The following is a 22801-nucleotide window of genomic DNA, read 5'->3' as shown; positions in this document are numbered from 1 at the left end:
TAAAACCACATTACAATTTCTCCATATGAGTAAATCAAATGAAAATAAACAAAACTACATTTTATCAGGCAGTCCATTCAATTAAAAAAATGGCTCCCTTTGCCTCCTTCATCATATTAGCAACATTCACATGAACCTCTTCATAAATGAGTAACTAGTGCTGATTCTTATCTCATGCTCCTTCTAGAATTATTAATTCCCTTCTGCGCTGTTTTGCATGTGGATAATTCCTTGCAGGTGCGGTTAGTTTTAGGTTTCTCAGCTCCCCCCCCCCCATACACCAAATTCTGGGATTGCTCTCAACAAATGTAGCCTCTTGTAAACGGTTGTTGTGTGAATGTGCTGGCCATAACACCTAGCTATCACTTTCATTTAGAACTGATTTAAATAGCCTTTCTGAAGGATTTTTGCTCACTGAACTTAGAATGAGGAAACACTACAGTAAGCAACACCTAATTTGGACTATATTCAGTATAGGGGCCTGTATAAGTTCTGCAGGATTTACAGAGAATACGTAAAATAAAAAAAATCCAACAAGCTTTGTATGCGTATATATGAAGATTTTGCCAGTGGGTGGCTGATTGTACCAAAATGTTATCAGCCCTGGTATTTTGCAGCTCCAGGCTGAAGCAAAGGCAGGCATGGGAAGTTAATGGCCCAAGTATAGCCATTCTGTTGATATCCACATGTCTGTAAGGATGGTGTCACACCTCCTATTTTGATGAGGCAAAAATTACCTCAAAACACTTTCTGCCACAATGGAGTGAGAGATGCAGGCAGAAATTAATGACTGTGACTAACTTAGGCACATTAATTTCAATGAGTCTACTCCGAGTAAAAGTTATACAACCCAGTATTTTTATTCTGTTTTCAGAACCCAACCAAACATAAAATTGTGTTTTTAATACTAGGAAATTTAAAACATCCCTTGTCTCTTCAATGAAGCCCAAGGGAGTTTAAAAAATTGTGTTATATATCACATTTATGTCATTCCTCTTAAAGCAATGTTTGCTTCACAACAATCCCATGAGGTAGGTTGAGTTGAGAGAAAGTGGATTTGCTAAAAGCCACCCAATGAGTTTTCATGGCTTGATTACATATTTGAACCTGGGATTCCTGTGTCCAAGTCCTCTACACTGACCTGAAAACCATCAACCATACTCTCTCAGCATCCAGCAAACAAGAGGAGGAACTCCACAGACATCATATCTGAACTAATCCTTATTAGTTTCAGTGAAACATAATCCCAAATTAGCATGCTCGGGATCACAACCCAAACTTTTTGCTGGATCAGTAGGTAGTTTTTGAAAATATACTTCTTTTAAAATATAGGTAGGTTCACAATATGTGATTCAAGAACATCTTGAAGATAGGGAAATAGAACAAAACAAGAATATTTCACACTGCCAGTCCTTGTGTAACATCTGTTTTTGAACAACAAGGGATTATATAAGTGAAATACCAATATCAGTAAGTAACCTTAGGAAGGATTCTTCGGTCATCATCAGCATTTTCTTGTCTGCTGATAGTATCCTTATTTCAGGGTTGCACAATATGGCACACCCTCTAGATCAGGGGTCAGCAAACTTTTTCAGCAGGGGGCCAGTCCACTGTCCCTCAGACCTTGTGGGGGGCCGGACTATGTTTTGAAAAAAATAATGAACAAATTCCTATGCCCCACAAATAACCCAGAGATGCATTTTAAATGAAAGGACACATTTTACTCATGTAAAAACATGCTGATTCCCGGACTGTCTGCAGGCTGGATTTAGAAGGTGATTGGGCTGAATCCGGCCCCCAGGCCTTAGTTTACCTACCCATGCTCTAGATGTTGCTGGACTCCACTTTCACATCTGCCCTATTTCATATGGCCAATGATCAGCCAATGTTTTGACTTCTATTATTCCATTGCACTAGAAGTCAAAACATTTAAAGCCCTGGGGGCAGAGATTTTTAAATTTTCTTTGGCGATCACTCGTAGCCGAGTAAGATTATCTTCCATAAACACGGTTTTAACAGTGAGTCCGTAAGTGACTGTGGAGGCCAATTCTGGATCCATGCATCCTTCCACAGTGAAGACATAGGTTTCTGGGTGGGAGTTGATCATGGTAAGGGTTTGTTTGCCAAGCGTGCCTTCCTCTTAGCATGTTTCTCCCTTTCATCCTGAGTTTGAGCATCTTCAAAGCCCATGACACCTTTGGTAAAGGCTGTTCTCTAATTGGAGCGCTCGCAGATCAGTGTTTCCCAGTTGTCACTTTTTTTTAAGATTTGCCTTGAGAGAGTCTTTAAACCTCTTTTGTTGACCACCAGCATCATGCTTTCAATTTTTAAGTTTGGAATAGAGTAGTTTATTTAATTTCCTTAAGTACTTAAATCCAAACATTTTGTTATTTTTAGGTGCATCCTCAACAACACTCCACGGAAAATAATTGTCACTAAGAATATAAAAAAGAGCCCGGTTGGTTCAGGCCAGCGGTCCGTCTTTCACACAGGAGCAAACCAGGTGCCTTTGGGAAGCCAGGCACACACACAACATGAAAGCAACATGAAACCATTTAAACAAGTGGCCATACCCTTATCCTGTGGCAGTGAATTCCATCAGTTATTAGTGCATGGCAGTATCCAACAAAGTCCTTTCACTAGCACAAAGTACCTTTGACTGTGTAATGGAACTTCCTCTCTGCCCCGTGGCGGAGCTTCATCTCCGTTACCGGGGGGCAGAGAGCAGGCGGGGGCAGGGCTGGTGCGTGTCCTGGGGGCGTGGCGCCCAGCGCAGGTGGGGGCCAGCCACGATGCTAGGAGCGGTGCACTGCCCCCGCACTCCTCTTCCTCCGCCAGTGTCTCTGCCCTGCATGCACCCCCTAAATCCACTCTGGGGGTTCCTGCAGCCCTCCGTAACAGATTTGTGGAGGACGCAGGAGCTGAAATCCTTGCACTAGTGGAAACACTTTTATGGGTACTGCCCAGAGTGTGTGAAGAAATAACACCCATTCAGAACAGTACCATAAGGATAGTAAAAAAACAAAACAAATTGGGTCCGTCCGTCCCCCCCGCAAAAAAAATAATTCCATTACATGCTTACAAGCAAATTAGGAATTGCATCAGTAGAACTACAGGCTGTTAGTTCTTCCAGATTAATTGAATAATTACTATACATTCTGAAGCTGTGAGCATTTATGCATATGCCCTTTTTTATTCTCAGCCTTACACCATGTTGCTTGGGTTGTCCACAATACTGCCTGCTCTTCACCTTTTTCTTGGTGTCTTGTGCTTCCATGAGGCCCTTTTATTCTCAGTGCGTGCTCCCTGAGGTCATCTACACACACAAAGCTGATCAAGTAAAACAATATTAAGCCACTGTCCTTTTTTCCCTTCTTCTTTTGACAAAACAAAAAACGAAACAGCACTAACTTGTCAGGAGGTTCAAGGTGAAGCCTGCATGTGTTCATGCCTGTCCAATTGTCCGTGTAGTTCTGAATTTGCATGTATCTATTTTACCTGCACTGCACTGGTGTCACATGGTGTTTAAATAAAAAAATAAATCCAAGAACATGCAGTAGCTTGCATTTTACTGCCAGAGTGAAACTTCACCATCCTACCAAGGGAGCTTTTTGTAATGTTTGTAATGTGCTGCTTTCGTGCTTTAGCAAAGAAAAATGTCACTGCTGGGCTTTATTTTTAACAGACTTTTTAAACATCAATTAATGCAAGCAAATGTAGTGGAGGGTTTCTGGCTTGTTATTTATATGGGTGAGAGAGAGAGAGAGAGAGAGAAAGGGAAGAGAGCAAGCAGCTAGGGAGAGGCAGGTTGTTTTATTTTTAACTCTGAACAATTGGAGAACAGAGAGGGAGACTTTGAAAGGCACAAATGGCAGTCAGGTGCCAAATGTCCCCTGAAAGGCAAGGGGGATTTAGGCCTTTGACTTTACTCCATGCCTCCAAATATGTCATGTAGACTGTGTGTTTCCTTTTTTTTTATTATTTTCTAGAGCACATTTTGAGGTATAGAAGGTATCGGCAAAGCTGGCAGATTTAAATGTCGCTGAAGGGACCACACAGTTCGAACAGCTAATGGAAATAAATATTTTGACATAGGGGCCAAGAATAAGGGGTTGTTTTTCTTAATGGCATTTACCCCTAGAAAAAGCGGGAAAAACAGCCAAGTATATTCAGCTCAGATCCCACTTATGAAATATAAGCACAAGTGCATATAGGTTATTTCATGCATTCCTATCTCAGGCTTTATTGTAAAAGGGATATCGTATTGGCCCGAATATAAGCCACACCCACGAATACACTGCACCTTTAAAATCCAAGGGGAGGGGAGAGACAAGACCTGACTACAGGTACTATCCCCCCATGCTCCTGGGCTGCTTCCTGGGGGAAGCCACGCTGCTTTGCTGGCAGCCTTCCCCCTTCTTTCCAGTGGCTTGGGGGGAGGCTTGGGAGCAGCAGGTGGAGTGTGTGCTGTTGTCCCACGCTCTCGGGCCGCTCTCTTGGCGGGGAGCCATGCCGCTTTGCCGGCAGCCTTCCCCCCAATAGCTTGGGGGAGGCTTGGGAGCGGCGGCGGCCTGGGTACCATTGCCCCATGCTCCTGGGGTACTTCCTGGCGGCGGGGAGCCACGCCACTTTGCCGATGGTGTAAGGTCACGAATATAAGCTGCGCTTTAACTTTTCATGGTCGGAATTGGGAATAAAAAGTGTGGCTTATATTCAGGTCAATACAGTAACGTCCGTTTTTCTTTTACGTTCGGTACTTCCATTCTAGCTTTGGGTTGAATTCAGTGTACTATGGTCTGGTTTACTCCATGAGACTTGAACCTTGGACTCAGTCCATTTCCTGCTCCTTTCATTCATTGCAGATAGCAGGTAACAAGCGCACCTGGAGATTTGTGTTTTTCTTGTGCAGGACACAACTTGCTTTCTGGCTAGTTTTCTCTTGGAGTATCCGTAATATTCCACATTAAAATGAATATGGACTCTCCCTACTTCACTCAGTAATGCCCACCTACGTTAAAGGGAATGCTGTTATTGAGCAAACACTTCTTGGAGCAATGCGGTCCATTATAGAATTAATCCTAGATACATAGTAATAACCCGTTTTTAGGAGCGTACATAACAACCTTTGCTGACGGCAACAGACTTAGTAGGCAGTGAAGCAAGTAACACCCTCTTGCTGCCTTCACCTCTTTTTTTGACTTCTGAAATAACCTTGCTTTTTCAAAATATGACTGGGCTAATATTCCTCTGTGTTCTCTCCATTCCTCATGGCATTGCCCAGTAGTAAATCCCCGTGCACATCCCTTTAAAGTTTTTAAAGTCAAGTTGCTTCTTGTGTAGAGGAAAAGAGAAATGAATTCTGCCTTTACATCAGCGTACTTATTTTCCCTCTCTGTTTGTAAAAAGACTGACAAGTAAGCATAACATGACTAGTGCTGTCAGGAAGTACATAAACTTGCTAGCTTCAAGATTTCTGATGGAGACACTTAGGCAGTTTTAAAGCAATGTCTGGGATTCAGAACTGACAACCCACAGGCTTCCAGAGACCCAAATCCAGAGAAGTTACATGCACAGAATGCTTTTAAAAGCATTCTCAAGAACCTTTATTTGCACACCATAAATTTCTTAATTTTAAAATCTAGATTTTTAAAAAATAATTAGGGGGCATAGCCGCATGGTAAATTGGATGGTTTGGCATGCAGAGTAGCCCATATTTAATCTGCATCACCTCCAGTTAAATGGACCAGGGTCAGACCTGGAGAGCTGCTTCCAACTGCTGTAGTCAGCACTGGACTAGACAGACCAATGATCTGACAGCTTTGTATATACTACATCAGTACATACATGTGAGACAAGTGTCACTACTATTCCCATTTTACAGATGAGAATTGAGACTGCTAGAGTGTGATCTGCTCAACTCACCTACTGATTCGGTTCAAATGCCTTAGTTCACCAGAACTAGTAACACTTTGTCTAAGCAGAGAAATCAAATTACTATGGCTGAAGCATTTTTGTAATTCTTCATTATAGCTTCAGAAATATTTAATATTGGGTGGTTTTACTTTTTGCTTTTTTCTGGAGCTCTCATCAGAAATTGTAGGATCAACCTGCTTCGATTATTGGTTTTCATTAAATGACATTCTTTGGCTTGCAGATGCCTCATTTGTCTTTCTGCTGTCCTGCTCTTCTACATTGGCAGATGTATTTGTGTTTGAGTGCACTTTCATCAAGGATCTCCATTCCTAATTGAGTTATGATAATTTAGGGCAAATAACTCATTGTTGCAACACTGTCATAATATGCAGTATGTCTGTGCTCTGCTGTTGTACCAAAGCAAAATGCATTTTGTGCCATACCTGTTCAGAGTCACTTAGAATGTTATGTAGGGATGCACAAAATTAAGAGTGGTAATGTTTGCCATTAATACAATGCTACGGCAGCATATGAGAACAGGGTCATGTGTTGTTTTTTAAAGGTGCCATTACATATATTAAAAGTGTTGGAACAGTTTTCTACTTGCCATTTGATCTGTCTAAAACAAGTTCTAAATATATGTGTATTTTGAATATTACACAGCTAGAAAGATTGTTTTCATCATGCTCTCTGTTTCAGACCGTTTAGTGACTTAGCTACCCATGGGTAAGCAGGGTGGAGCCTTCAGGGAGTTAGTATTCTCATACTGATTTGAGTTCATATGTAACATTAAACCAAACAATGCCTTAGCAGGCAGGCGAGTTCCCAGAAAGGAGATTATGGACACTTTGCTGCTCCTCCAGGCCTGCAGCTGTGAGCTAAGCCACTGTCTGTTTTAGCATATCGTCCAAACCCAGGTTTGTGGTTTGTTACCTCCAGACAAACCACAAATTGGAAACCAAGAACAAACCTTGAGTACAGCTTCTTGTCTGCCTAGAAGAAGCCAAAACACAAGCCCGGATTCAGACGACACACTAAGCCAAATTTTATCTTAATTCACAGCTGTAGGATCTGAGGAGAAGCAAAGTGGTCATGAACTCCTCTTCAGGAGCATTTTCACAATGAGCCATGGTTTGGCTTAACATTGTGTGTGAACTGAGCCAATGCATCTTCACTTTTGCCTTTTCAGTCTTTGAATGAAACCCCCCGAGTATTTTGAAATATGTGGTGCAATTTGGGCACAACTGCAGTGGTGGTAGCAGCAACAGCAGGAGTTGCAATAATAGTAGTTGTCATTGCCACACCAATTGCACATGGTGGTTTCTCAGCCTTGAATTTACCACTTGTAGGGCCTACAGGGACGCGGGTGGCGCTGTGGTCTAAACTACAGAGCCTAGGACTTGCCGATCAGAAGGTTGGTGGTTCGAATCCCCACGACGGGGTGAGCTCCCGTTGTTTGGTCCCAGCTCCTGCCCACCTAGCAGTTCGAAAGCACATCAAAGTGCAAGTAGATAAATAGCTTCTCTGGCGGGAAAGTAAACGGCATTTCCGTGCACTGCACTGGTTCGCCAGAAGTGGCTTAGTCATGCTGACCACATGATGCCTAGAGCGAGATGAGCGCGCAACCACAGAGTCGTCCGCAACTGGACCTAACGGTCAGAGGTACCTTTCCCCATTTCACATTGAAACTCTGTCTTTCCCCAATGTTGCATCTGGAGACTTTTTCTCATGAATAGAACCATTTACCCCCCCCCCAATGCAAATGAATGGCACCCCCAAGATTTCTAGGGTGGTGAGCAAATCTGAGTTTGGGTGAAATAGGAGCTGGGGGGGAGGGGAGGAAGAAAGAAGAAAATTGAAAATCTCAGTTTGATCCAGGTTCAAGTTTTATTGGATGAATATTCAAAAGCATTCATCTCTAGACAGAACCCTGGCAATTCACTGCAGCTCCAATGGCAATAATAAATAAATGCATTTTTTACAGCCAAATGGTTCAAGCAGCCAACAAAGTTAACACTATATAATTAATAACAATAAGCAATTAAAGAGAACAGCAGGTTACAGTGATAAAGCACCGAAATATATTAACGTAAAAAAGAAATACTGAATACTTATGTGAAAAGGGAGTGCATTAGGTCAACTTATAACCCTTTTTCTTCTGGATAAAGGGCACACCCACACCCACACACCACTGCTGCTGTTAAACCTTCATTTATTCCAGTGGGACTTGTGTGGGAATCTTGTGCAAGCTGCACAGGAAGAAAGCTGTACAGGAAGAAAGTAGACTGACTGGTAGATTGCACCCAAAATCTGAATGAAAGGGATGAGATGGTGTGTAACTAATAAATGATTATGAATACCACCATTCCCAAAACAATGCACTATGCTGAATGCTGGGGGGATGAAAAAGTTGCATAAGAAGGCAGGGGCTTAACAGCAACAGAGCTAATGTATCAGTACAGTAAAGCCAAGCCTATTACTCACATACGGCTAATTGAGATCATACCTGCTTGCATTTGAATGTGTGAGGCCTTTCATCTTTTCGAGCCCAGTGAATTTTATTTTCTGCTTTTTTGTTGTTGTTGACATGATAAAGAAGACATAGAAAATGGAAAAAATAATATATGCCATTCCCATACTAATCCACCCTCCACCCACCATGGTTTCGTTTGCTTCCCTATTATCCTTAGGGAATAGTTTTTCTATTCTGTCTAGGGAATAATATCCTAGGATAGAGGGAAAAGCTTCCCTAGCATTTAAGGAGTTATCAAGCATCATTTAACATATAGGCTTGGTCAGTTCCGTATTAATTTAAAATATATGTCCATGCTACCTGCTGTATCAGCATCTTACAGGCAACTTTTACTGCTATGCATTCAGCAGGTGACTCACAAATCTATTCATTTAAGTTTATGCACCTACCTTCACTAAGCAAGGCATCTGGTTACGAGGCAAGCAAGGCACCTCTGGGAGAATCCTCATCTCAGGCTTGCTCCAATTTAGGCCCTTTACCTACATTTTGATGGTCCTTTGTATTGCACTAAATATTAGGTATGTGCACCAACCCCACAATATGTGGTTCGGATCTCAGGGAACAGCCCACCTTGGTCTGAAGGGCTTAGTTCAGCTCTGGGTCTGAGGCCAAGTTCACTTCAAAAATAATGAGGCTTTGTTTCTTCCCATTCACTTCGAGGGAAGTAAAACTGCTATAACTCCCCCCACCCCCCACTTTTCATCAGAAATTGTTAAAATTTGCAGACCAAGTAGTCCCTACAGAGTGGGTTATGCCTTCCAAATTACAGACAAGTGAGTCCAGGTGTTCTTTTTTATTTTTGGTGCTAGGTGCCTTTTTAATTTATTTTTTAAAGGAAATTTATATAACTTTTAAATATTTTGGCAGAAATGTGTAGGCACCGGGGGGGAGGGGCGCGTTAAGGTAAAGGGATAAAGCCATTTCAGGAGGACAGCTGCAGAGATTTCCCCACAAGTGTAGCTTTTACAGAGTTTGGGGGGAGGTGTGGAATCTCTCCTGCAGTGTTTTGTGAGCAATTGGTCTGAAAATAGCATGAGGCATGAGAGAGGTGCCCCTGGGTAAGAAACCTGTCAAACTGCAGACCAGTTGGCTAGGCATCTTTTAAAAGTTGATTGGGCTGGGTGGGCTCAGTTGAAAGGGATTCACTTTCCTTCCCCAAAGCCCTAGGATTGGAGATTCTGGGTTATATAAATTCCCTATGATTCTAAGCTTGACCTATCAGCCACAACAGAACTCTCTCTCTTCCCACCCTGGTATTTGCACACTCTTTCTTGCTCTCACACGCACACACACTGAAAACCACTGGATGTAGATGCCAGTAGGCAAGAAACTGGTCACATATTTCCTGGAGTGGCGTGCTTGTTACTTCCTCTAGGGTTGTTTGCAGGCTAGTCTGCTAATACAGTGGTACCTCGGGTTACATATGCTGCAGGTTACATATGCTTCAGGTTAGACTCCACTAACCCAGAAATATTACCTTGGATTAAGAACTTTGCTTCAGGATGAGAACAGAAATCGTGCTCCGGCGGTGCAGCAGCAGAGGCTCCATTAGCTAAAGTGGTGCTTCAGGTTAAGAACAGTTTCAGGTTAAGAACGGACCTCTGGAATGAATTAAGTACATAACCAGAGGTACAACTGTAGCTACATGTTTCTGTGACCAACTCTTGTTATTTAAGCCCAACCATGGGGGGTGGGAGAAGATTGCACACATCATAATTAGCGGTCTGCTGTGGTACAGGGTCCAAATGCTGCAAGAAAGACTCACATGACTAGGGTGGGGCATTTAAATGGTACAGCAGTTACTTAGGTGCCAGTCACAGAAAAGGGGTTCCATTGAGACTAAGGTAACCTTTAAAAAGCCCTGTGGTAGAGTAGCTTGCATGGTTGCCTTTCCCGCTGGTGACATACTTCTTCATGGATCAGTAATAACAGCCAAGGGACCTGCCCTAACCAAGTGAGTGGAAGAGGTACTTGTTACCCAGAGCAACATGGCAGCAGCCACAAAGGTGGCAACCACATCACTCCTGGTAACACGAAAAAGAGGACCCAACAGTATCTAGTGGCGTTCTTCATGCTGCCTGAAAACGTTAATGAGTACCAAAAAAATACAGCAAAAGAAAAGGGCAGTGTATCAAAACGGCTTTGTGTCAAGCCTTTGCATATCAGTATGACCAACAAATTTGCTTATTTGCTGGCAGTTCTCTGTAGTCTGGTCTGGCCATTACACACACACACACACACACACACACACACGGTTTCTTCTGTAGGCAGCTCTTGAGACACTTGCTCTACATCCTGAGCAAAAATTAGTTGATGAAAGAGTTGTCAGTAATGCTCCATTCGTATGACTGACCCACTGTACTGTGGAATTCATATTGACTGACTGCTTGTCTCAGTGTTAAAAGATTGTTTTCCCTGTAGATGTGACTTTAGAACAGGTAGCATTTAGTTTATGCTGCATGAAGTGTCCATGAAGTATCCTCTTTCAATTTTACCAATTTTTGTTTTTTTTGTGTAGAACTCGATGGTAGATATACCAGTACTTCCACCAGTTCCAGAAGTCCCAGACGGGTGGGAAATACTAGTAGGTATTTAACATCAATGACAGAGAAAGCTATCTCTTGAAATATCACCAACGCTTAAAAAATAATAATACACGTGACACAGCAATACTGATTAAGAGAATCAGTGCTTTAAAATAGGCCAAAAACCTTTTGATTTCAACTAAAGTACATTTTCCATAATGTTAATGTGACTTTTATTCATCATACTTCTCCCCTCAGAAACACACAGCTTTAACCATCAATTTTACTATAATTTTATGTGATTTGCTGCTGAAAGGCGGTGTAAGGAACTTATTTCAGAGACAGAAATGTCATACAAGCACACAATTAGCACCTAGAACTTGAGGGGATGTCCACAAAAGCTTAAAACATTTCATGACTTGCTCCCCAAGGAACTTAGAAATTGTAGTAGCTCTTGGAGCGAGGTGAGTAATTTCTTACAGAGAATTCTGAACATCCTCGTAGAACTACAGTCTCCAAGGTGCCTGGGGAAGAATTGGTATAATAGCTGCTTGCAATATAGACACACACCTAATTTAACTACATTGTAATTCTGAGTACTATATGAGCCCTGATTCCACACTGACTATGGCCTGGTTCAGACCTTATTATGTGGTTGCCATTCACCAGGCAAAGTTCTCAGTTCACAGTAATATTGCTTGAAACTCAGCATCGCATGAGTCTCCCATAATACAGTGTACTTCCCACACCAGTACCTCCCCTTGTTTGGGATGTGACACAGGTGGCCCTCAGGGAAGGGCTGATGAACATGGACACCAACAAAGGGAAAGCATTGCTAGTGGGCTTGTGCGTGTACCTAGAAATGCTCAACTGTCTTTAGTGAGAGCAGGATAAGACATTTGGCATGGGTGCATGTGGAGCTTACACACACACACACACACACACACACACACACACACACACACGGGTATGACAGGTGTATTTCAATAGCTTCATTTTTGTTATGTTTTAGAACCTACTTGGCAAAAGAAAAATGTCGAGCACCGCATTTTTCGCTCTATAAGACGCACCAGACCACAAGATGCACCAAGTTTTGGAGGAGGAAAACAAGAAAAAAAAATATTCTGAATCTCAGAAGCCAGAACAGCAAGAGGGATCGCTGCGCAGTGAAAGCAGCAATCCCTCTTGCTGTTCTGGTTTCTGGGATAGCTGCGCAGCCTGCATTCGCTTCATAAGACGCACACACATTTCCCCTTACTTTTTAGGAGGGGAAAAGTGAGTCTTATAGAGCAAAAAATATTTTCCTTCCTCAAAATTGTTAGCAGAACTTTTTTATTATTATTATACTTAATTTTCATTCAGTCAAATGTTTTGAATATAAGTGAATCAATAATCATGTCAAGCTCAGAACATGTACCCAATAACACAAACAAATCTAAGCTGTTTGGGAATAATGTTTAAAGATTTCAGAACCATATAGACATATGGATCTTTGAATTCCCAGGCACTTATTACCTATCCCACCTGTCTCTGGTTTACTGAGCCCGAATGGGGTTTCCTCAACCCACCTGTTCCCCAGGTTGCCTGCTTGGCTAGAAACATGGAAGAGACCAAAGTTCATGTCCTCCATTCTTCTACCCAAAGATAGAACTATCTCCCATACATCACCTTCAGACAGTTCTAGCCCCTGGCTTCCAGTCAGCTGCTGCACTATAATAACATCCAGCTTAATCCCATGGGAATCCTATCCTGCCCTTTCCCACTGCTTCTGGCACCCCTGTTTCTTTCTTCTCTATAACATTAGGTCCTCCATCCCTTCCTTTTGTAATTTATTGGCTCCAAATGCTGCAAAAATACATGCACTGTATTAACAACCCTGTGGAGGGAAAGTCCATTCCATCTGCTGCGGAAGCAGAGCTACTGCCTCTAACAAATTGTTGCTCTAGGCATTTGTCTAGGGTCATCTACTATAACTTCAGTCTTGCTAGAACTGAGAGCTAGGAACTGCCACTTTATTCCACTTAAGTTACCAATATTTGGTGTGAGTGGGAGAGCGGGAGACATACTGCTTCAGTTAGTTCAAAGTCTAAATTCAGACCAATAATTTCTATTGCACTTTTTTAAAGAAAGAAAGAAAGAAAGAAAGAAAGAAAGAAAGAAAGGGAAATACAGAGATCATTTTTAGAGTATTCCATATAACATAGGGCGCAATGGCAACAGCGTAATGTAACTTTGTGATGCATACCCAATTTCCCTCTTACGATACAGTCTATTTCTGACTACCAGATGCTAGAAGCTAACAATAGAGAAAGCTATCATGATGATTGCCTGCTTGTGATCTTCCCTGTGGCATCTTTTGTCTGCAGTTAAGAGGACAGAATGCTTGACTAGAATTACCATTAGTGTGCCCCAGCATGGCATTTCTTGGGAAGAGGCCACAGCTCAGTGGTAGAGCTCACGCTTTGCATGCAGAAGGTCCCTGGTTCGGTCCCTGGCATCTCAAGTTTAAAAAAAGGAACTTGAGTAACAGGGTTGGGAAAGATCTCTGCCAGTTAATATGGATTGCACCGGGCTACGTGGCTAATTGTGTAACTAATGAAATACAGCTTTATGTGTCTTTGTATTTTCACTGCCCACTTGTAATCAAATCAAATGTATAGAAAATGCATGTCATACGCTGTCTTCAGGCTGTAGGGGGTAAATTACGTTTGAATGTTCTTCCTATGTTTTTATAAAAAGCCTTTCTGCACACAGAAACATAGCAGGTTAGCTTTCCATATGCAAGGGATTTTTTGTTTGTTTGTTTACGCGTAGGAGTATTCATACATGCACTCCCTGACCTCCATTCCAAGGTGGTGCAGCCTGCTGAATGTTTTATATCCTTCTCCCTGATGTGCTAGTTTTCTTCATGCAAGGAGTTTCTCACAGGGGAGATTTAGATATGTCCTGCCACCTGCAGAATCAAGTGGTATGATCCAAGAAGGACCATGTGTTGTTGTTTTTGAAATTCAGTATGTTGTAATACTTTTCTGAAGTCTAGGTATAAGATAAGTGTTGTTGTTGTTGTTTTAAATCCACCAGCTTGCTCCATGTCCAAAAATAAAGAATTGATAATTATTTAAACTTTAGTCTACATTTTTGCAGTAGCAGATTCTTCCAGTACTGTAAACATTTCCCTCCAGCAAATCCCAGCTGTATATTTGATTTTAGTATCTCCATTTCCTTGCTGCTATATGCCTGAATTGTGGGGTTTGGGGTGATAATTCTTGAGAAATTGTAAATGACAGAAGGCCCATTACAATCAGGGAGGAATGATGAGCATATGCTGGAAGTCTTCAGGCAATGTTAATTTCTGTATTAAGTCTTTAAATGTGTGCTCTTTGCCTAGGTGAAATGGGTGGGGGTGGGAAATAAGGGTTGGTTTGATGCAGCTGTGAACACTTTGGAGAAACAGAAAACTGCAGGCCATTTGATTCCCAAGTTAAAGAGAGGAAACAGAGTTTGACCAACAGCTATTAAGAGGGCCTTATCCTATAGACGTATTCATCTGACTTGGTGAACAGAAGAGAGACTATATAGGGACCTTTCAGTATGAATTGCCACAACATGCTCCAACTACATTTTATCCGTTGCCTTGGTCTCACCCAGCGACTCCAGTGCAATGTCCCATCAGCACATAGTGGACAGGGAAGACAGCTTTGTTGCAGGGTGCATGTAACAGGTATGTTACTATTCATGCTCTTCTTTAAAAAGCCAAGATATGCGGCTAGACACAGGGCCAGATCAAGTCCCGGTAGCAGAAGCTTGTGCAAGGATTTCTGCTGGCCCAAGTGGGATTTCCCCTCCTCCCCTTTGCCCCATGCCCCCCCCCCCGTCGCTTCTGGGGGTAAGGAGACACACACCCCTGCCCAGCAGTACTCAAGGGAAAGAGATGGGATATCATTCTATCTGGCAAGCAGAAATGCTTGCACTAATGGAGTAACTGTCATAGCAGTATGTTGACTTCTTCTCAGTGCAATCCTTGGGAGGCAATAGAACATTAAAAACCAACAACAGTAAGTGGTTTGCAAAATTATAGAACTTGAAGGGGCACTTCTCTACTACTATGATGCACTTATCTGTGACCTTAAGGCTGTAATTCTATACACTTACCTAGGAAAAGCCCATTAAACTCAAAGGTCCTTACTTCTGACTGTGATAGGTAGTTGCTGGATGAGCAATCTGGAGTTGGGATAGCACAGTAGCAGACTGCTCTGTTTTAGGATTAATATTGTATGAGAATGGTCTTATTTGGTTAAATTTATATTATATTTTACATTTCCTTGCAGCTGATTTTTTAAAATTATGTCTGACTGTTCTTAATAGCATAAAAAAATATTAAAATACAGTATATGCATGTGTGCAAAAGTTTTGTCAAATGTCACTAATAATATTGCAGGAAGGGCTTCCAGTAGGTGCTTCCTGATGTTCTAGCACCCACTTTACACATGAAAAGCAAGGCATGTATTAACAAGACATTTTTCCAGAACCAAAACATGGTACTTTGAGAGCACACAAAATCTATCATCCCTGCAGCGGTTCTCAACCTGTGGGCCCCCAGATGTTGTTGGACTACAACTCCCATCATCCCTGAGCTCTGGCCTTGCTAGCTAGGGGTGATGGGAGTTGTAGTTCAACATCATCTGGGGACCCACAGGTTGAGAAAGGCTGCTCCAAGGCATGGAACAAACGTAAGCAAAATAGAACAGAAGTCCAGCTGTAAAACCCGCTTTATTTGTTATACAGCCTGCTACTTCCATGCAACAGCCTCCGCAGCGTGTTACACACACAAAGGTGCACCACGCAATTTAATGGGCAGCAGGCTGTGGCTATTGTCCTAACCCGAACAACATGTGGTTTCCCTCTGTTCATCTGTTAGATGTGGACATCTGAGAAATGGAAGCCTGGCAACATACACGTAAGCTTCCCCTGGAGCTGGAGACATGTGTGATCAGGGTTCCAGCTCTTGGGAAACACTACAATACACAGAGGTCTGCACCGCTATGCTTTAGCACAGCAACCATTCTCACAGAATAACTGGATGCCATGAGTGGGGGAAGCCATGCGTCATCAGGGCCCATTGGCTTTTTTCATGGTATGGACCTCTTTGTGTCATGAAGGGAGCTCATTCTTGGAAACTTCACCATACTAGGTCCCGTCCCCCCCACCGCCGCCCTTCTTTCATTGTGGCAGTAGCACACTGGACTGAAGATTAAGCCTGCTTACCTTAATATGTATCAGATCAGAGGCTCAGCAAATGGTCTGGCAGCACCAGACTAATGCTCAGCAGGTGTAGATCTGATAGGTAATATGGACAGGAGGCAACTGGGTATTCTATGTTTTTGATTGTTGCTGTTATCAGTTATCTTTTTTGAATTGGAAAGCTACAGATCCAAAACTCATTTCTTTTCTATGAACCAGAAAGCTTAATTGTATTATAGTCCTTCTTCCTCTTTCTCCCCCTCCCCTTCCAAAGAACCAGTTCATGTTTTTCCTCTCTGGGGAGACTTCCATCCATTCATCTCCAACTACAGCCCCACATGGATGTAGCTCTTGTGAATGGCTTCCTTGTGCAGCACTCTTTTCCATCACCACACATAAGAAAGGGCCAAAAAATAAGTCTTCTGGCAGCAGTGCACATGAGGAACCCATAATTAGTGTCCTCAGCTTGGATCTCTTCCTTGAGATGACTGCTCAGAAGTCACTTTGTTTCTGACTGGGGGGAAATGGTTGTGTGAATCAGCACTACAGCAGCTCCTGGGTACCTAATTTGCAAGCTGTGTTTTTATCTTAATCCATGCAAGCAGTTGCCTAGAAATTCCATAGAATTGCTTATTCCTCACCTATAACTCTTAATAAAAAATAGGACCGTGCCAACCTATTAAATCCTTAATAGAATATTCTAATGGTTATTAAATCAATTGACTCTGAATCTCACTTTAATAAATGAGTCAGACAGTATTTTCCAATTACTGTCATCCACCACCTTTCTAAAGAGCAGATTATTCTGATTGAATTTTTTTAAGCTGTTCAGCACTTTTAAGATCCCCTCCCTAATACATTTGCTGAAAGAATGTAGCTTTGAAGTGGATATAGGAGAGAGGAAGAATGACCTCTTGAAGGGATGTTCTGGCACTCCACTTCACTTCATATTTATCCCAGGTGTAAACTGCCAGGGTAGCTTTTCACTGTCTGTTTGTTTAGTTGTGACTTTCAGTATTTTCTAAAATTTTAAGATTTTCTGTGGCTAGAGTGGGCGTGGGGGTGCAAAACAGTTTTCCTTCCAGTCATCATTCCACTTCTTCTAATCTTGTAATATTTACAAGGAGCAACAGGAACCGAAATGTTATGTGGAAGAACTGTAGAAGTCTATGCAGCTGACCTTTCCAAAGTCAATTGTTTTAAAAAGGTGTCTGAAAACCAAGGTATTTTCAGAAGGGTTGCAGTCATCCTGGGCCAGATAGTCTCACTTGGTGTTTCCTCCACTGGGTCAGTCACAGTTCATTGCTGTTGCTGCCCATAGCACTTTTACTTTCCTAAAATGTAGTGCGGATCAAAGTGGGAAATGAGGAGAATACAGTGGTACCTCTAGATGCGAACGGGATCCATTCCGGAGCCCCATTCGCATCCTGAAGTGAACACAACCTGCGCATGCATGGGTCGCAATTCGCCGCTTTTGCGCATGCATATGACGTCATTTTGAGCGTCTGCGCGAGCGGCGAAACCCGGAAGTAACACGGTCTATTACTTCTGGGTCGCCGCGGAGCACAACCCGAAAATGCTCAACCCAAAGCATATTTAATCCGAGGTATGACTATATGTGAGTTAACAGCTTTACAGAAATATTGCATATGATCCAAGAAACTAGGTGCATTTTACTTTACTTACTGTAGATCACACATACCTCAGTTGGTAGGGTATGAGACCCTTAATCTCAGGGTAGTGGTGGTGGTGGTGGTGGTGATTTGAACCTCACACTGGACAAAGTTTCTTGCATTGTAGAGGGTTGGACTAGATGACCCTTGTGGTCCCTTCCAACTCAACAGTTCTATGATTCTATACACAAAGAAAAAAGTAAACCTGCCTAAGCTAATAATTAAGGCAGTGTAAAGACAGATATCTTCACTAGTAGCATTCCCTTTTTATTAGTCAACAAAATGAGTGGTGGGACCTCAATCATCCCCCATAGGAATACTTTGTAAAATACCCCTCGCTTTCTGTTGCTTTGTAGTGCCTGACATTGCTGATTTGCATTTGGCTAGCATTTCAGAGGTTGGCATTGCTTATCTTCACCTTGACGGATGAAAGATCCAGAGCTGAGCTCCTTTCTTTCCACTTGCTTTAAGTGTGCATATCAACACAAATATTCATGGGGGGGGGGGAAATCCCTCCTAAGATTACTCAGTGCATAATATGGCTATTATGGGGATTTCCACCTTCCTCTGAAGCAGCTGTTACTGACCACTGTCATAGGCCAGATACTAGATGCTTGGCCTAATCTTCTATTACACTATTAATTTCAGAATTTTAAGATATTAAAAATCAGGATTGATGTGAGCACTAGGCATTTACTCCGTCTTCTTAACAACATCTGCATTCAACCCTACTGTGATACGGAGTCGTTTAAAATGTGGACTTGGTGAACATAAGTCTTACATTTTAGAAAAACATTGAATTTTATTTGGAAATAAAGTTTAAATTCAGGAAACAAAAAAGGAAGGATATGTAATACAACAAGATAATTAAGGAAAGAAAGAAACTCACTGATTACAGTTCTTAATATATCGCATTTCTGCCATGCATTATCCTGAATCAATTTATGGATACATATATGCTTACCAAGTGGTCCATCTAACTGTCCTAGATCATGAGCTGGAAGAAGAACGAGCTACTTCGGACTTCTTCCCTGGCTATGTAATGACATCAAAGTAACCGCTGTCATAAACATGGAGGAAGTGACAAAGCTTCCTCTCACATTGGTACAGTTGAGCTTTAGCAAGCCGTAAGCACATCTAGAATCTCAAGACTACACAGCTTAGAGCAGGAGTGGCCAAGACAGATGTTGTGGCTATTCACATCAGTCTCAGCCAGCAGGGCCACTGGGCACCATGTTAACTGTACTTGACCTAAAGGCTGTGCAATTGCTGGTGCTGTTTTTGGCTGGCCTGAGCATTTGCCATGAGAACAGGGGTTGGTAACTAGTGGAAATGCTCTTATCTATCACTAGTAGCATTGTTTCCCTACCACTGGGTGAGGCAGCACCTCGATCCCTTGCTAGAGTTCAGGAAGCCAGTGTAGCAGTTTATTAATTGTGCATGTGTACATTAAGATTAAATTAGAGTTCAAGTAACTGTGAACCAATGCATCAGAAATATAAATCAATTTACTTTTCCCTGTTTTAGATGGATACAGTTTGGTAGAATAGCCAACCGATGGCCATTTAGGCTGCAAATTATATATTATCTGTTAATTTGGTAGTTATCCTCTTCAGTTTTCATTCATTTCTATATCAGTCATAGCTACCAGTCATATTAAGCAAACTATGCTTAGCAAAATGTGCTTTAAAAAAATCCTTTCCCTTTAATCTTGCTTGAATGTTGTACCAGGGACAATCGTGTGTGTGTGTGTGTGTGTGTGTGTGTGTGTGTGTTAATCGGATAGTGATTTTACCTGCAAGATCAAACTATTTGTATAACACACTAGTGACATACAGAAGGACCTTTCCTGAGATATGCTGAGGGAATTGAACCCTGTACAACAGAGCTGGAAGTTGCATCTTACCTAGCAACTGTTTCTAAGTAGGACAACCTATCACTGTTCCCATGGCGGAATGAAAGAAGCTTGCAACACTGTTGGGAAGAAAGACTAATGGTAGGCCTAAGATGGAAGGGAGGGGGGAGGGCACCAAGGGCCTGCCGCTCAGAGCAGGGAAGGTTTTAGGATCAATTTGGTGGTGCTAGGATTGCCTGTAGCTGAACAAATAAAAGACCATTGAGGCTAGTAGGATAGTTATTAATAATAAAGTGTATCGTGGGTGAGCGGGGGGGGGGGGAGAGACTAGTTCAAGCATTAAAGATACTGGGTAATTAGTTGTCATAGGAAAAGATTTCAGATGCCATACAAATTTAGAGACAACTCCCCAAGCCCCTTGATGTAATACCAAAAATTAACATAACAGCTCGCAGAATTGAAATAAAAATAAAAATCCTGAATTTTCTTACCCACCCGCCCCCACCCCCCCCCAATCATCAATACATGCAAATTCTTTGCTACTAAAGACCAACCCAGATAGCAAGGATTTGCATGGCGTTTTTGGCTGTCATATAGAGGAAAGGCTAGAGTGGAAGGATACATATGAAAGTTCAAGATAAAAAGGGAAGACTAGTATGGGGATTTTTTGTGAGTACACTTGCTGGCTGCTCTATTGAGAATTTGCATATTACAGTACATAATAATATACTCTGCAGTCAATCTGTTTAACTAAAAGGTGTTTGACCTCTCTCTCTCTCTCTCTCTCCTCCCCCCATTACTTGGAAAAGCCAGTGCTAATTTTTGGGATGCACATTAACTGATATGGGTTAATAGCAACAAGGGGCCTGACAGTATATCTGCCCACCCTTATTTTGGCATAGCCAATGGGATAGAATGATGCCATATCTAGTCAAGGCCATTCATATTTAACTGACTTAAAATCTGGTGCACCAGCACTTATATTAGCAGGTATCCAGTGCTATTGCATGTGTGCACCATACTTCTAATTAGTGACTAAATATTTGGGGAGGTGTAGCAGTTGCCGATTGGAACAAGATGAAAAGCTGCTTAGTACATGAAGTATATCATTCATGATCCTGCATAAAATCTAATCCTGGAATTCTTTAGCAAGAGATTGGGTTTCAAGCATCGCAAGTGAAAATAAACTTTTCTCATATTTTTCCCACTAGATGAAGGACTAAACCACGAGTGCAAGCTCTGCAACCAGACATTTGATTCTCCTGCCAAACTACAGTGCCATCTGATAGAACACAGCTTTGAAGGAATGGGAGGGACCTTCAAATGTCCAGTCTGCTTTACAGGTGAGTATTCAGGAACTGTTCGTTTTATTCATGCACATTCTCAAATGGTGCCATTTATGCCAGACATTGACTTCAGGTCAGCTTGCATGCAAGTATTAGATTTGTGCTCGTTAGTGGTATTAAGAATTATTTTAAAAGTCAAGTGTGCAGAAAGATTGGACCTCCATCTACCTGAATTGCTTTTACAAGCACACCTCACACAAAATATGTTTTTATCGTATCAATAGGGTGGGTTCCAGAGACCCATGTGCTGAGCAGAAGGTTCTGATTTCTGCCTGTTTCCTCCCCTCTACTGTATCTCATCTTCCACATGCCACACTGCTCTAACCATAAAGTGAGATGAATCCCCATTGTATCCCGCTACATTCCTATCTGATGTACATACATTCTCAAAGGAAGATCACGTGTCTGTGGGGCTTGTTTTCAGCAGTGCATTCTCAAGTCATGCTCCATTTAAGCTGATTGGCCTCTGTGTCTTCATGTCTGCATGTAGAACCAGGCACATGTTGACCCAAGAAGCCACTGTTAATTGCTGACATTTGAGGTGGTAGGGGATCTTCTACATATACCCGGACTTAGATCAGATTCACCATGTTTATCCCTCAAGTATTCAGCACAGCACATCAAACTACACATTGTTTATAATATTTTGGGTATAAACGTGCAGATCTGATCTAAGTCTGGGTGGTACAGTTTTCAATAGCTGCTAAAAGCTTTTTTGTTGAAGCAAGCCTACCCAGACATGTAACATTTTAACGCCTTTTTAAAGGATTTTCTATAAGCAAGAAAACAGACAATAAGAATGAGAAGCTACAACGTCTCCATAGTCATAGATGTGTGTTTTTTTAAAAAAAAAACACCTTGCTTTTTATCTAGATTTTTATAATTTTATTATGTCCCCTATTAATTGCTGCTTTAATTGCTATTTTAATGAACACTTTTTACATTTTACGTAAACCTCTTAGCGTTTTCTTTCAATGAGCAGTATTTACGTTTTGCCAATAAGCAGATAAATAAAGCTCCCCTTTGGTACCAATGTGAACTTTTTGTACTGCTGCAGGGGGGAAGTTTCCTGGGGAAGGAGTTGTGGCTGTGGAGGAGATGATTAAGCCTTTCTTCCATGTGTGCTGACACCTCATCCAGATGGCCCCTCCCACTTCTGAATTTAAACACACACACACAGTTTACAGCTATGCATTAAACAACATGTTGCTTCACCCACAGTTACTTGCAGCACAACACCTCTACTGAACACTCTATATAGATCTCTCTGACGTTTTGTTTATGAAAACTGCCTTCATATAACGTCAGCTACCAACTGATGCTTCTGCTGTGATTAAATGATGTGCTTGCCGTTGTGTACTCCCTCAAAGAAGGTTACCAGATTTTTTTCAAAGAATCCAGGGACACCTTTAAATTAAGCAGTAATATCTTCTCTTCTATGGTCTCATCTGTCGCACGGCCTTCCTCTGGGCCCCAGCCTGCTCTCTTGGAGTGCTAACCGCCGTGGAGTAGGCTCAGGTCATGCCTGGGCTTGGCCACATGTCCTTGCCCTCCCAGTGCTCTCCTACCTTTCCTAAGCGGCTGCAAGGTTGGGGATCCCATTTTTTTCCCTCCTTCCTCTTTCTCTCTCTTCCTTCTCCTTCTCCTCTCCTCCTTCTCCCTGCGTCGCCTCTGGGGGTTTTCTGGCCCCAGAGCGCCGCTGGGCAGTCGGCCAG

At 42.1% G+C, this 22801-nt stretch overlaps 1 protein-coding gene across 9 annotated transcripts in view; it reads left to right on the top strand.

The window, feature by feature from the left end:
• Positions 1-22801, top strand: part of ZNF521 (zinc finger protein 521) — a 305760-nt gene that overhangs the window by 237477 nt on the left and 45482 nt on the right. For 6 of the 9 annotated variants that reach the window (XM_082234759.1, XM_082234755.1, XM_082234753.1 and 3 more), the window contains 2 exons: positions 10965-11030; positions 20952-21083. In XM_082234759.1, coding sequence (XP_082090885.1) covers positions 10965-11030; positions 20952-21083 — 198 coding nt within the window. The remainder of the gene's footprint in view (positions 1-10964; positions 11031-20951; positions 21084-22801) is intronic. The other 3 variants (XM_082234757.1, XM_082234758.1, XM_082234756.1) reach the window with 1 other exon arrangement.

The sequence above is a fragment of the Podarcis vaucheri genome (assembly GCF_965113315.1).
Source record: "Podarcis vaucheri genome assembly, chromosome: 8".
Classification (NCBI taxonomy): Eukaryota; Metazoa; Chordata; class Lepidosauria; order Squamata; family Lacertidae; genus Podarcis; species Podarcis vaucheri.
This window is presented reverse-complemented; position numbering and strand designations above follow the sequence as displayed.